The 14,062-nt window shown below is 38.7% G+C and overlaps 1 protein-coding gene across 1 annotated transcript in view; it reads right to left on the reverse strand.

Annotated features, from left to right (window-relative positions):
- Positions 1–5,707: 5,707 nt before the first annotated feature.
- Positions 5,708–14,062, reverse strand: part of PRRG1 (proline rich and Gla domain 1) — a 101,463-nt gene continuing 93,108 nt past the window's right edge. The window contains 1 exon segment of the mRNA XM_081125711.1: positions 5,708–9,803. Coding sequence (XP_080981837.1) covers positions 9,318–9,803 — 486 coding nt within the window. The 3' untranslated portion in view covers positions 5,708–9,317.

Raw genomic sequence — 14,062 nt, forward strand, 5'->3', positions numbered from 1 at the left:
GTCCCAACCTCGTCATGTAAGCTGTTGTATGGGTGCTGGCAAGGTAGGATAATATACAACTAAACTTCAAAGAAACAAGGGATATCTTACAAAATATCTTGACAGTCACAATGAAAACAACCCAAGTGAATATAGAACTGGGAGAGTGAAGGGAGAACACAAATTCTAGAGAAAAGAAAAAAAAAAAAAGCTTAAAAAAAAGAAAGGAAACGAAAGGAAAGCTTAGAGAGAGAGAAGTACATTGTCAATAGTGGCTAAAATTTAGAAAATAATAATAATAAACTACAATGTAAAAAATAGAGAAGATGCTGAAAGATAATAGAGGCAGAGAAAAGATTCTGAAAGAAGGGCCAGCAAACAATTAAGGGAGAGAATAAGAATAGGATAATAGTTGAAAATGAAAAACTAAAAATACATTAAACAGTATAAGAGAAACTAACAATCGAACAAAAAGACAGGAAGACAGAAGGGAGGAAAACCAAAGAAAGAAAAGAAGAAGAAAGAAAAAAAAAGTTATGCCAATGGATCAAGAGGAGAGAGAGACATAAAGCCTGAGCAGGGAGGGAGTCCAATAAGAGATTTGGGGGAAACTATAGAGAAAAGCAGTAAACTTGTTGGTTATAATGATAATGTCCCAGCCATTAAGCAGGAATATTGAGAAAGTCTTGATATTAGAGCCAAGGCTAAAACAAAACAAAGCAAAAAAACAAAACCAATCAGAGAAACAAAACAAAAAACAAGCTAAGCAAAACAAAATTCTTTAAAAAGTATAAAATATGAAAAAAAAATTATTTTTTTTTAATTTTTAAATTATTATAAAATTGAAAAAGAAGAAAAAACATACTTTTTCCCTTTCTCTTCTTCCTAAGGGAAAAAGAGAAACAAACAAACAAACAAAAAAGACATCCAATCAGGTGGGTTTCTTCTGGGCCACTTGTGTTGTCTGCTGCTTACTGTTTTGTATGCTGATTTCCGTTCTCCTGGGAGGTACTTGTGTATCAGCCAATGTGAGGAGCCGTCTAGGTTTGGCTCTGGTGTCCTTGGGTAGATGGTTGATCTGAGGCTCTCCGTGGACCACCTCCTCTTGTCAGCTATTTTGCAACTTTGTAGTTGCCTGGTCTTACTCCAGAGTCTTCTGTAGAGTCTTTAGGGTGCAGGACGGCTAGTGTAGCTCAGGGTATCACTCCCCTTAGAGGTTTCGGTGTCAGGCTCTCACTGTGAGGGAGTTAGTCTCTGCTCCACAGGGTCCCTACCCTGTCCTCTGATTCTAGTTCCCCATGCACTGGCCTGCTGCAGCTTCAGATTGATTTCAGTCTGTTGCCTTTTCTGTATGGGTCGTTTCAGCCGTTTGGGTTTAGTGGGTTCGATTAAAAAACATTCCAGTGAACCCTTTGCCTGCCCAGCCCCCAGCACGGGTTTTCAGCTTTTCCTCCAGTTCCCAAAAAATAGTCCCTTAGAGTCTTATTTTTGTAATATCCTCCTATGAGCTATTCTCCCTTCCCCTTCAGGACTGCGCCCTGCTGGGGATATCTGGGGCTTCAGTGAGCTGAACTAGCCGTTTTCCTGTTGGGGGTGGTGTTCCTCGGCTGCAGGAGAGGCAGACGTGCTCTCCCTCTCCCTTCCCAGATCTGGTTGGCTGGTTGCACCAGGCCGGCGCCTCAAACACTCTGCAGTGTAGACACAAGTCCCAGCTTTTGCTCGTTTGTCTCCCCAATGCAAGCCAGGAAGGTGGCAGCCAGTTCAGCGATAACTCAAAACTGCACAAAACAACACACAAGCAGAGAGTTAGCCCTGCAAGGTGCTGCCTTCCCCACACCAAGGCACCCAGCAGGAGGGGACACAAAGTCAGCTCCATGCAGCTCCCCAGCACAGCTGATCTCAGTAAAGCTGGGGTGGCTCCACAGCACCCCTCAGGGATGGTCAAAAATCCCAGACTCTCCTCCCCCAGCCCCGCCGAGAGGTCAGGGCGGGAGGCCTCTCTTCCCCTTCCCTGCATCACACAGATTAAATGCTTTCTGGGGCTCAACACAATGCCTTACAGTAAGGCAGAGGGTCTCTGTATGTGGCTGCTCAGTGCAGACCTCTGGTCCCTTACTACTTGGGTGCCACGTACTTTGGGACAGCCTTTCCTAAGGTCAGCATCCTGAGCATTAGACACTGGTCGCGGCCACCATTAGAAGCTTTGTTTCGCTATGAAGGCGCCATCCCCTCCTTACGGGAACACCCTTCCCTGGATCCCTCTGCTCTCCGCATGGGGAACTCCTTCCCTTCTCCACTCAGGGTTTGAGATTCCCGCTTTTGGATGCTGGTCTGCAGTCCCAAGGGGAGGGAACTTTGCAGCCTCTAAGCTTCAGGGCTTGGAGCCCAGCACAGGCTTCAGGGGGACTCGCCCTTTCTACACCCTCCTCTCTTGCCAGACTCTATGATGTTTCTTCAGTGATCCCTACTTGCAGTATGTCCACTCAGGTATGTCTCTCTGGTTTTTCCAAGCTGGTTACATAGTATTTTAGGAGTAAATCGAGTCCGTGGCTGGGAGCAGTGGTGCTCTGCTTCTTCTCACAGTGCCACCATCCTCCCTCCCCTCTCTCTGATTTTTTTCTACTGTCTTCTTATTCACTGATTTGATCCTCGTCTTCCTCTAATCTTTTGTTTATCCCTTCCAATGTGTACTTTATTTCTGCTATGTCGTTCTTCATTTCTAACTGGTCATTTTTCGTAGTTACTATATCTTTTCACATGCTGTTGATCATCCTTGTAATCATTGTCCTGAACTCTACATCTGATAGATTACTTATTTCCATTTCATTTAGCTCTTCTTCTGGAGTATTCTTTTTCTTTCATTTGGGGCTTTTTTGTTTCCCCATTTTGGCTCCCTGTTTGGGTTTGTTTCTATGTATTGGCTAGATCTGCTATGATTCCCTCTTTTTCAAGGGTCTCTGGTGCAGGGCAATGTCCTGTGCTGTTTGTGACTGGCCCTGAGTGCCCTGCTTGGAGCTATCAGCAATCCACAGCTTGTGACTCCCTGGGCTGTGGCTGGGTGTGTTTGGAAAGGACCAAGCTGCACACCAGGGTCTGCTTTTCCTAGCCCAGGGTACAGAAGCAGATCAGGCAGACTCAAAGCATCCAGAGATATGCCTCTTCCTGCAGGCTAATAGTTATTCTCAGTCTGTTAATGAATCATCTCACGCTATAAACCACAGCAAGGCATAATCTCCATAGGGTGGCCAAGAGGTTTTCCAACAGCATGGGGCAATTGCTTCCCCTATCCCCAGGCAAAAGCTGCCTGGATGGTAAAGGTCTGCCTGAGAAATATGTCCTCTGCAGTATGGGGGAATGACTCAGAACAGGAATTCAGGTGGCTGCCTTCTGTGCTCTATCCCCAGAGCCCCCAAACTTGGATTCTCCTCACACAGCTCTAGTCCACTCTGCCCTCCCTTTGCCAGAGCCCAAGGTGAGTGGCTTCACATGAAATTTTGTGCATTGGCTCTTTAAGAAGGTGCCTGCTTTTTCAGCCATCTCTCCCTGGCAGACAGAAACCCCACTGCTCTTTTCACAATCAGATGTTATGTGGGCACCTTTCTCAGTTCTGGTGCTCTGGGATGGGGAGCCCAGCTTGGGGTTTAGACCCAATAGTTCTCAGTGGGAACCCCCCACAGCTGAGATATCCCTCCAGAACTTCATCTGTGATCTGTGGGACCCTGGCCAGCCCTCTCGCGCCTTTGCAATTCCTACCAGTCTCTATGCGCTCTCTACTTTTCATCCTTGGTTATGAGGGTTCTCTCCGGCTGGTCTTCAGTTGATTTTTCAGGATGGTTTTTCTATATTTTAGTTGTAATTCCAGTTTGGTCTGGGAGAGTATCAGTGTAGCTTCCACTTAATCTACTGCCATCTTGGAATTAGAAAAATTTTTTGAAAATAGGTTTCCACCACCAAAATATTATAAAAATCACAACATACCCTAATATACATGAATTATTGTAAATACCATAGGACTTTGGGTAAAACAGAATCTTTGTAAACTGGAGTAGAATTAGGGTTTCACTAAATTAGATTAGAAGGTTATCCCAGTCTTAATCTGATTGCAAAATCCACAGGGACAAGGGCTGTAGGCACCATTACTTTCTAATCCTGTTAGTCTCTCACACAAGGTAAGCACTTTATAAATAGCTATCATCTGATCTATGGAGGGATATATGGTCTGATAAGCCTGTGGGACCACTTTATAATGAGTTTTGAAGTCTAAAAAAGGATAGAATGAAGTAATTAAAATTACTGTGAACAAAATGTCATCATACAAAGTTTAAGGAAATAGCAGGTGGTATGAATTATAGCAGAAAGACAAGGATTAAGAATACCAGCCAGGCTCTTGCCAGTTTTGCTCAGTGGTTAGAGCACTGGCCTGCAACTTAAGGGTCTCAGGTTCGATTCTTGTCAAGGGTATGAATCTCAATTCTAGGCTCAATCCCTGGCCCTGGTTGTGGTGTGTGTGGGAGGCAACCAATTGTTGTGATCCTCTTACATCGATGTTTCTCTCTCTCCCTTTGCCTTCTACTTTCTATGAAAAGCAATGGAAAAAATATCCTTTCTGTGTGTGTGTGTGTGTGGTGAGGATTAAAAAAAAATAAAGAATACTAACCAGAAAGCCACTGATGTTTTGGTCAATTCATAGTCTTTAAAAGCCCTCAATTTTAAGTATTTGGGCCAGTTAAAAGGATTAAACATAATTCTTGCCCTCAAAGAGCTTCAAGTGTGTACAAAAGACTTAGAGAGAATGAGTAGGTGATTTCAAGAAGGGCCAAGAGATGGAAGAACAGCTCTGGAACTTCTAGCTTGAACTTTCCTGAAATACCTTAAGAACTTAAAAAAGGAAAAGAGGCAAGTCCACATGGCCACATCCAAGTATAAAATTTTAAAAACTCAGTTACTGTATGCGAGAATAGTGTTATCTTTAAAGAAGGGGAATGAGGAAGCCTTCTTGGAGTGTCAGAAATGTCTTGATCTAGGTGTTGGGTTTCATAGATGTATTAATCAATATGTAATTTATATGTTTTAGAAATTGCTGTATGTTTTTAAAAGTACCCTGTTGTGATATTTGGGACAACTCTTTAGGGACTGACGCTTACAAAATGGATACTTAGACTTATAATTTACACTTAAAATTCCTCCTCAAATAATTGAAAAAAATTATACCATAAAAAAATCAAGTCATATTTACATTTGCTTGGTTAATGACATCACACCAGCTTTTAGTTTTTGAGGTAACTATACTTAAGCTTCCTTGTGGTTACAAATGTTTCCATCTTGTGATTTCCTTTCTCATTTTCTAAATGGCAAGTGCAAGCTGTTCTGCCAAGGAGGAAAAAAACCCCAGCTCCTTGATATCTTCAGACAACCCTATTCCCAGTACTTGACAAACTACAATCCTGCATGGAGTTCAGTCTATCCTTATGAAGCAAGTGTTCCCATTTTGTGTCATGCCAGCATCATTCAAAAGGGGAACAGAAAGTTCTTTCATGCTGAGACTACCTTGAGATTGTCAACAGGTAATTTCTGATTTCCTTACTGAGCAATATTCCCTAAATTTCTAAGAGAAAAAAAGACATGATTTTACCTTGTTAAAGAGACCATAATTAATAAGAAGTTATGCAGCGTGTTTATTAACTAATCATAATATAATTAACACAAGGTAGAAGAAATCTCTTGGGTTTAAAAATAGCTTTATTTAGCATACCAAAAACATAGAAACATAAGAAAAACCTTACCTAGTATAAACATAAAAATAGTTAAATACCATAATTTAATGTAAACCAAGTGTTTAAAAATGTGAAATATTATAATAAAATACATGCTATTTACACAGAACCAAGTTAAAGCAACCTCCACAGTTATATCAGGTCACCAATCTTGAAATCATAACTAACAATGAATCAAATACAGCATCAGTATTTGTATTGTTTAATAGGAAAAAAGAAATGTAATTTAAACAGATACTATTCATTGTGACATTCAAAGCAGAGAGGCAGATAGTGCCAGTTCTAGGATTCCAGGCACAACTACTGCATGTGGAGGTTTGGAAACTATTCCACTGGAAGACCTACCATTAAGCCCATTTGTTCATTTAAATGGAAACTGGTTGATTCAATTTAGTTTCTGCTTAAGAAAGGTACTAAATATATCTGCAAAAATAAACCTTTATTAAAAATGAACAAAGGTAAATGTAGTATCAATCAGGTAAGAAAGGCAAAAGCATAAAAATATATATTATTCCAGACAAGCCCCTTTAAGTATAACAAATGTTAAGAAACTCAGTTTATAAAACCAGATGGGGTAGCAAAAGGGTTTTTTAAAATGTAAAACCCAGAGCAAAATCAAACCAAATAAAATAAAAAAAACCCTAAGAGAATGCTACTTGAAGAAAGCAGTATTTTGTTTTTCCTGTCATCATGATGCCAATGCTGCCAGGAGATCTGTGGCTGATGCCAGTTATCACTATGGATTAGGAGTGCTTTCTTTAGCCAACAGTCTAGAAAGCTGTGGTCATTGATCAGTTTAAGTATTTGACTTTTGTTTCAATGATCAACATTCATTCATATACTGCAATTCAGGTGTCACTAAAAGGAAGCACTAAATCCTGTATCAGGAGTTTGAACTGTAAAATAAAGTTGCAAGAATATATACTTAGTAATAACATTCTGCTCCTTTGTCTAATCTTGTAATTTTGAAACTTTTGGTCTCCAAACTTCTTTATACTCTTAAAATTTATTGGGGATTTGGATTCCAAAGAGCTTTTGTTTATGGAGTTGACATCTATCATATTTCCCATATTAGAAAATGAAACTAAAAAAATAAAAAGTATTCATTTAAAAATTAAAAAGTCCATATATGTTAACATAAGTAACATTTTTAAGAAAATAACTATGTTTTCTAAAACAGAAAAAAGATCTGTGGGAAGATGGAATTATTTGACATTTTCAACTGTTTTGAGAGAGAGTGAAAAAACAAATAATGTCTTTGTATTATTATGAAAATAGTTTTGATCTCACAGATCCTCTGAAAGACTCTCAAGGAAACCCCACGGAGCTCATGGGTCACACTTTTGAAAACTGATGGGTTAATCTAAGGCCTGATATTAATGACCTAAAAATTCTACACAAAAGGAGCCTTAATTTTCATTTTAAAATAACCCAAAATATCCACACATATCCACACAAGTCACTGTATCAAAGACTTCAACTTTCAACTTCAACTTCAAAGACTTTTTACTCATGGCCAAATTCAAAACAATATTGTCATTTCTGCTGAGACCATGGTGAAGATTTATTCATTTGTAGCTCACAAAAGCTACAAAACCTATTAACTAAACACACATATTTTAGTTCTAACATTTGCTTAATCCTATTTGTGCTGAGCTGGCTGTCATCTTTAATTTGGCACAGCCTTGGTATAGACCAGAGAATGACAGGAGTTTAACAAATATCCTTCACACTTACATTAGGAACATGTTAGCCATTTATGGAGCACCCTACTCTATTTCTCACTATGTGAGAACTCTGATAAATTTTAGGGAAGCAGGGAAAAAATTCTCCCTTGAGGACAATAAGAACAATGCTATGATCTCTTCACATCTTACAAATTACTTTCATGCACACCATCTCATTAGATCCTTTGAAGCCACTAGAGAAGAACAGGACAAATGATTTCACTGCCATTTCAGAGTTAAGGAATTTGAGGGTCAGATATGGGACTTTCCCAAGGTACCATGGCAAGTATATTGCAGAAAGGGGTTAGAATTCATGTCATCTCACTCCTAGTTCAGGATTCTCCCCAGCATTCCCTCTTCCTCTGGTTCCAGGGCAGGATTAAAGGAGGGGTCAGTGGGGATGGAGATCGAGGCAGCAGTGTGTGACACTTCCGAAACCTCCATTCCATTGCCTCACCCACCATTTACCCAACACCAAGGAAGCTTGGGAGTGGCGGACATCTCTTTGACTGTTATAATGAATTTCCCACCAGTGCATACATTATGGAACTGCATACAAAAACAACTGTCTCACTTTTTCTTTTTGAGCCAGTTTATGTTGGCAGTTCATTCATAGTCTCTTCACTCTGATCCAAGGGAAAAGTAAAAATTCTGCAGTTAAAAATATCTGATTAAAATACAAAATGAAATAACAATAATGAGATCTCTGTGAAGCTATTATAACTAGATTTACTGTGCACCTGGCACAAGAGACTTTGCAATCTTCCTCCACCAACTGGAGAGCAATATAAAAATCATAGTTCTTAATTTAATGGGAAATTTCCTCAATCATCCTGAGGCAAATACTTCAGTCTATGCAGAAACATTAAGAAAATAATTTTAAGAATTTTATTTTAAATTCTTAGATGCTTGAAGATTCTGTGGTGGTAGGAGAAGGAGTAAACAGCAGAATAAAAGGCAATGAAACACGAGAAGAAAATAATTATTGTCACCAAAGAGCAAAGGAGTAATCTTTATTCACTGTCATTAATACATATATCTACTTTAAAAATTATTTTGTTGGCAGGAAATCCTCTCCACCAAGATGTTAATACAAATAGCATGAGACATTCAAAGAGAGTACGCAAACACTGTTTAATGGGGAGGGGGTAGTCAAGAACAACAAAACAACTCCCTCCTACAAAACTAGCCAAATGTCACACCAATGACCAATAATTTCTTTCTATACACTATAAGCGAGTTGCTGTTTACTGTGCTTTCCCTCTGTCTTTCTGAGATGTTCCAAAAATCAAGATGGACTACATGCATTTTTTTCCTTTTAAGGTAGTTGAAGAAAAAGGTTAACAACAGCCAGTAAGAATTAGAAAACATACTAAGTTCTTATTTACAAAATTGAACAGCATATTGCTATTACACCACTTGATGGTGTCTCCTCCTCCCCAATTTTGGTGAGTAATGTTCTCTTTACAGGTGATTTAGACATAAGTTAATGACTTTTTAAAAGTTTCACGTATGTTGGGCTGATGTACATACATGTATATATGTATATATGTATATGTGCATGAATACACACACACACGTATGTATAACTCATCACATCACATGAAGACCTGCACTGTTTTCCCCTCTTCACATGTTTTCATTACCTAAAATGAGCATGGATAATGATTTTATAGTAGGAAACAAAACTAATTAAAATCAAATCAGAAAATGTGAAGTGGTATGCCATCAAGAGTCCAATAAAATAAGTCAATGCACATTTATGTGGTGGTAAAGTGCTAGAAAGTTCTTTCATTAGTATTCTAAAAACGATTATAATAAAAAGAAGTTTGCAGTTTCACTTGATGGTGGTGACCACAGGCACCATAGCAATGGCACTGGCTGAGTTAGAGTTGATGATGTCCTCATACTCCGGGGGTGGGTCTAAATGAGGGTCTGTTTCACTGCTCTGAAGGTTCACCTGGCCAGTGGCTTCCTCATAGGTTGGTGGAGGATCACAGTTGGACAGGCGAGTGGAGACGGAATCTGAGCGCCCAACTACATATTCCAGAAAGCCTGGCGACATTCCACTGCTATCAAACACTTCGTCTGGTGGGGGAGGCGGAGTGATAATATTAAGGTGCTGAGGGAAAGGCATGTGACCTTCAGTCACTGTCTGTCTGCGAGTTTTGTTTCTTAAGAAGCATCTCCAGATTAGGAAAATGACAAGGAGGATAATAAACAGGCCAAAGATTAATGGAAAGGTAAGGTAAAATTGAAACCAGTCACTTCCTCTGTTACTCTCCCCTTGTTGTGCCTTTGTATAGGTGTTCCAAAACTCTTTCTGAAAGTAAAAGACAAAATAAATTGAAAATCAGTATGATCAAAAGATACAAGATACCAAACAAAGAAATGTCTGGGGTCTATTAAACACCTTGCTGACCAAGCCAGAACTTGCCCATGTGGCCGGCTACTTTTCCACACTTGAACACTTGTGACCGGTCAGCAAGGTGTTAAAAATTACTTATATTAATGTAAGTGCAGACACAAGTTAACTTGTGACCAGTCAGCAATATTCAGATATGGAAACACATGTATACTTGTGACTGGTCAGCAATTTGTTAACATAATGAAAAAAACCAAAACCAGATTTGTTGGTTTAAATGACCTTATAGCCTACATTTTCCATGACAAGAAATTACAAATAAATCATGGTGCTCACTCTGGATCCTTCCTAAAATAGAACATGAGTCTTCTTCAACACTTGGAGTAATTTATATTTTCAGCTATAACATTTTTTTTTCCACTTATAGAATTTTTTAAAATCTTTCAGTTAGAGTTGACATACACTATTTTATTAATTTCAGGAGTAGTGATTAGACATTTATATAACTTAAAAAGTGATCACCCCAATAAGTCTATTACCTATCTGACAACATACATAGTTATTACAATATTACTGGCTATATTCCCTATCCTATACTTTACACCCCTGTAACTGTTTTTTATAACTGGAAATTTGTACTTCTTAATCTCTTCACCTTTTTCACCCATCCTCTCCAAACCCGCTCCCATCTGGCAATCATCAATTTTTTTTCTCTGTATCCATGAGTTTGTTTCTGTTTTATTTGTTCATTTATTTTGTTTTTTTAGATTCCACGTGTAAGTGAAATCATGTGGTATTCGTCTTTCTCCATCTGACTTATTTCACTTAACATAATACTGTCTAGGTCCATACATACTGTAAAAGACAAGATTTATTTCTTTTTTATGGCCAAGTAATATTCCACTGTATATGTATACCAACTCTTCTTTACCCATTCATCCATCAATGGACATTTAAGTTTGCTTCCATATCTTAACTATTGTAAATAATTGTGAATATATCATTTTAAATTAGTGTTTTTGTATTTCTTCAGATAAATACCCAGAATTAGATTTGCTATGCCATATGGTAGTTCTATTCTTAATTTTTTGAGGTTTCTTCATACTGTTTTCCATAGTGGCTGTAATAATTTACATTCCCACCATCATTGTGTGAGGTTTCCCTTTTCTACACATCCTCTCCAACACTTGTCATTTCTTGTCATTTTGATGAGAGATTCTAACAGGTGTATTACATTGTGCTTTTCATTTGCATTTCCTAGTAACTGACGATATTGACTAGATTTTCACATGCCTGTTGGCCATGTGTATGTCTTCCTCAAAAAATGTCTATTCAGATCCTCTGATCATTTTTTAAAAACCCTTACCCAACAATATATTTTTCATTGATTTTAGAGAGATGAATGGGGGGAAAGGAGAGGGAGAGAAGGAAGGAGGGAGAGAGAGGGAGGGGGAGGGGGGGGGAGGGAGGGAGGGAGGGAGGGAGGGAGGGAGGGAGGGAGGGAGGGAGGAACACTGATCAGTTGCATCCCACACGTGCCTCAACTGGGGATCAAGCCCACAACCCAGGCATGTGCCCTGACTGGGAATCCAATTATGAGCTCTTGGTTCCTGGGTCGACACTCAACCACTGAGCCACACCGGCTAAGCAAAACACAACAGATTTTTGTATACTGATTTGGTGCCTAATAACTTGACTCTATTTGTTTATTATTTCTAATATTTTTTTTGGTGGTTTTTAGGGTTTTCTATAAGTAAAATCATGTCATCTGCAAATAGTGACAGCTTTACTTCTTCCTTTCCAATTTGGATGCCTTTTATTTCTATTTCTGCCTGACTACTCTCTCTACAACTTCCAATACTATGTTGCATAACAGTGATAAGAGTGGGCATCCTTGTTTTGTTCCTGATATTAAATGAAAAGCTTTGTTTTTCACTGTTGAGTATGATACTAGCTGTGGGTTTGTCACATATGGCATTTATTTTGTTTAGGTACTTTCCTCTATACCCATTTATTGAGATTTATTTTTATCATAAACTAATGTTGAATTGTTTAAATGCTTTTACTACATCTCCTGAGATGATCATATGATTTTTTATACTTCATTTTGTTAAAGTGATGTGTCACATTGACTGATTTGCAGATGTTAAACCATCCTTACACATCATTGAACTAAATTCCACAAGATCATGGTATATGATCCTTTTAATATATTGCTGCATTTGGTTTGCTAATATTTTGTTGAGAATTTTTACATGTTCATCAATGATATTGGCCAGGATTTTCCTTTCTTGTGTGTGTTTTGTCCTAGTCTGGTTTTAGTATTAGGGCAATGTGGTGCTCCTGAAATGAATTGGGAAGCAGTCCTTCCTCTTAAGTTTTTTGGAAGAGTTTCAGGAAGACAGATATTAAATCTTTGAATGCCTGGTAGAATTCACCACTGAAGCCATGTGGTCCTGAACTGTTGGTTTTTAGGCATTTTTTGATGTAGTTTCAACTCTGGAAGGTGGTACGATTCTAGAAATTTATCCATTTCCTCTAGATTTATAATATGTTGGTGCATATGTGTTTATAGTAGTCTCTTATGATCCTTTGCATTTCTGTGGTAGCTACTGTAACTTCTCTTTTGTTTCTGATTTTAGTTATTTGAGCCTTCTCTTTTGTTTTTTTCTTTAGAGAGTCTAGGTAAAGGTTTATCAAATTCATTTATCTTTTCAGAATAACACCTCTTAGTTTCATTGATTTTTTTCTATTGTGATTTTTTGTGTCTGTTTTATTTATTTCCACTGTGATTTTTATTATTTCTTTCCTTCTACTGACTTTGAGCTTCGTTTGTTCTTTTATTCTAGTTCTTAAGGTGTAAGATTAGAGTGTTTGAAATTTTTCATGTTTTTTGAGGTAGGCCTGTATTGCTATAAGCTTCCCTCTTGGTATTGCTTTTCCTGCATCTCATACATTTTGGTATTTTGTAATTTCATTTTCATTTGTCTCCATGTACTTTTTAGAATTTCTTCTTTTTTTGTTGAGCCAATAAATTGTTCAGTAGCATGTTCTTTAATCTCTAGATATTCTTTATTTTTCCAGGTTTCTTCTCATAGTTGGCTTCTAGTTTCATACCATTATGGTCAGAAAATATGATTTCATTTTTCTTAAATTTGTTGAGACTTGTTTTCTGTCCTAAAATCTGGTCTATCCTTGAGAATGTTCTGTATACACTTAAGAAGGATGTATATTCTGTTGCTTTTGGAGGGACTGTTTTGTATATCTATTAGGTACCTCTATTCTAACTGCCACTTAAGCTCGCTGTTTCCTTGTTGACTTTCTGCCTACATGATCTACCTACTGACATAAATGGGGTGTTAAAGTCCCCCTACTATTATTGTGTTGCTGTGAATTTCTCCCTTTAGGTATGTTAATAGTTGCTTTATGTATTTTGGTGTTCCTATGCTGGGTACATACATAAACCGTGGGTATTGCCACAGTTCCTAGAACCACAGGTCACAGGTGCTGCTGCTGCCAAGGGTACCAGGTTCTTAGATGCAGCCCCTGCTACTAGGAAGGGCTGAGGTTGCAGTCACCACCACTGGTGGAGGGCGGCATGGATCTTGGGTGTGGACGTGGTCCCTGGAGCCTCCAGTTATGGGCTCTACCACTGCTGTTCCTCTTGTTCCATGCCCTCCATGAGGTCCAATCTACCCACCTTCATATGTATGGATCTCTTGGGCATCCTGGTGTGTTGTGCAGAGGATCCTATGTTGGGCTATGGATGTCCTACTGGTTGTAATTGAAAGGGGAGAGACAAAGGAAATGACTCACTTCTCCAGATGCTGACATCACTCCAGGAAATAAAATTTTAATCATGTACTTACAGAGACCTACCAAATATCTCATTTGTGCTCAATTTTTTTTTTATCTTCAGATGAGAATTTCCTCTACCACTTCCTAATCTCTCAGATTATCGTCCCTTTTTCTCTCATTTAATCCTATCCATGAAAATAAACAAGTATGTGATTTCAAACAATTTTATAATTCTAACCTTAGATAAACACATTAAAAAGTGGCACTTTTAGCCCTAGCTGGTTTGGCTCAGTGGTTAGAGCACTGGCCTGTGGACTGAGGGGTCCCGATTTGATTCCAGCCAAGGGCACATACCTCAGTTGCAGGCTCGATCCCCGGCCCTGGTCGGGGCACATGCAGGAAGCAACCAGTCGATGTGT

This window comes from Miniopterus schreibersii (genome assembly GCF_964146895.1).
Source record: "Miniopterus schreibersii genome assembly, chromosome: X".
NCBI classification, from domain to species: domain Eukaryota; kingdom Metazoa; phylum Chordata; class Mammalia; order Chiroptera; family Miniopteridae; genus Miniopterus; species Miniopterus schreibersii.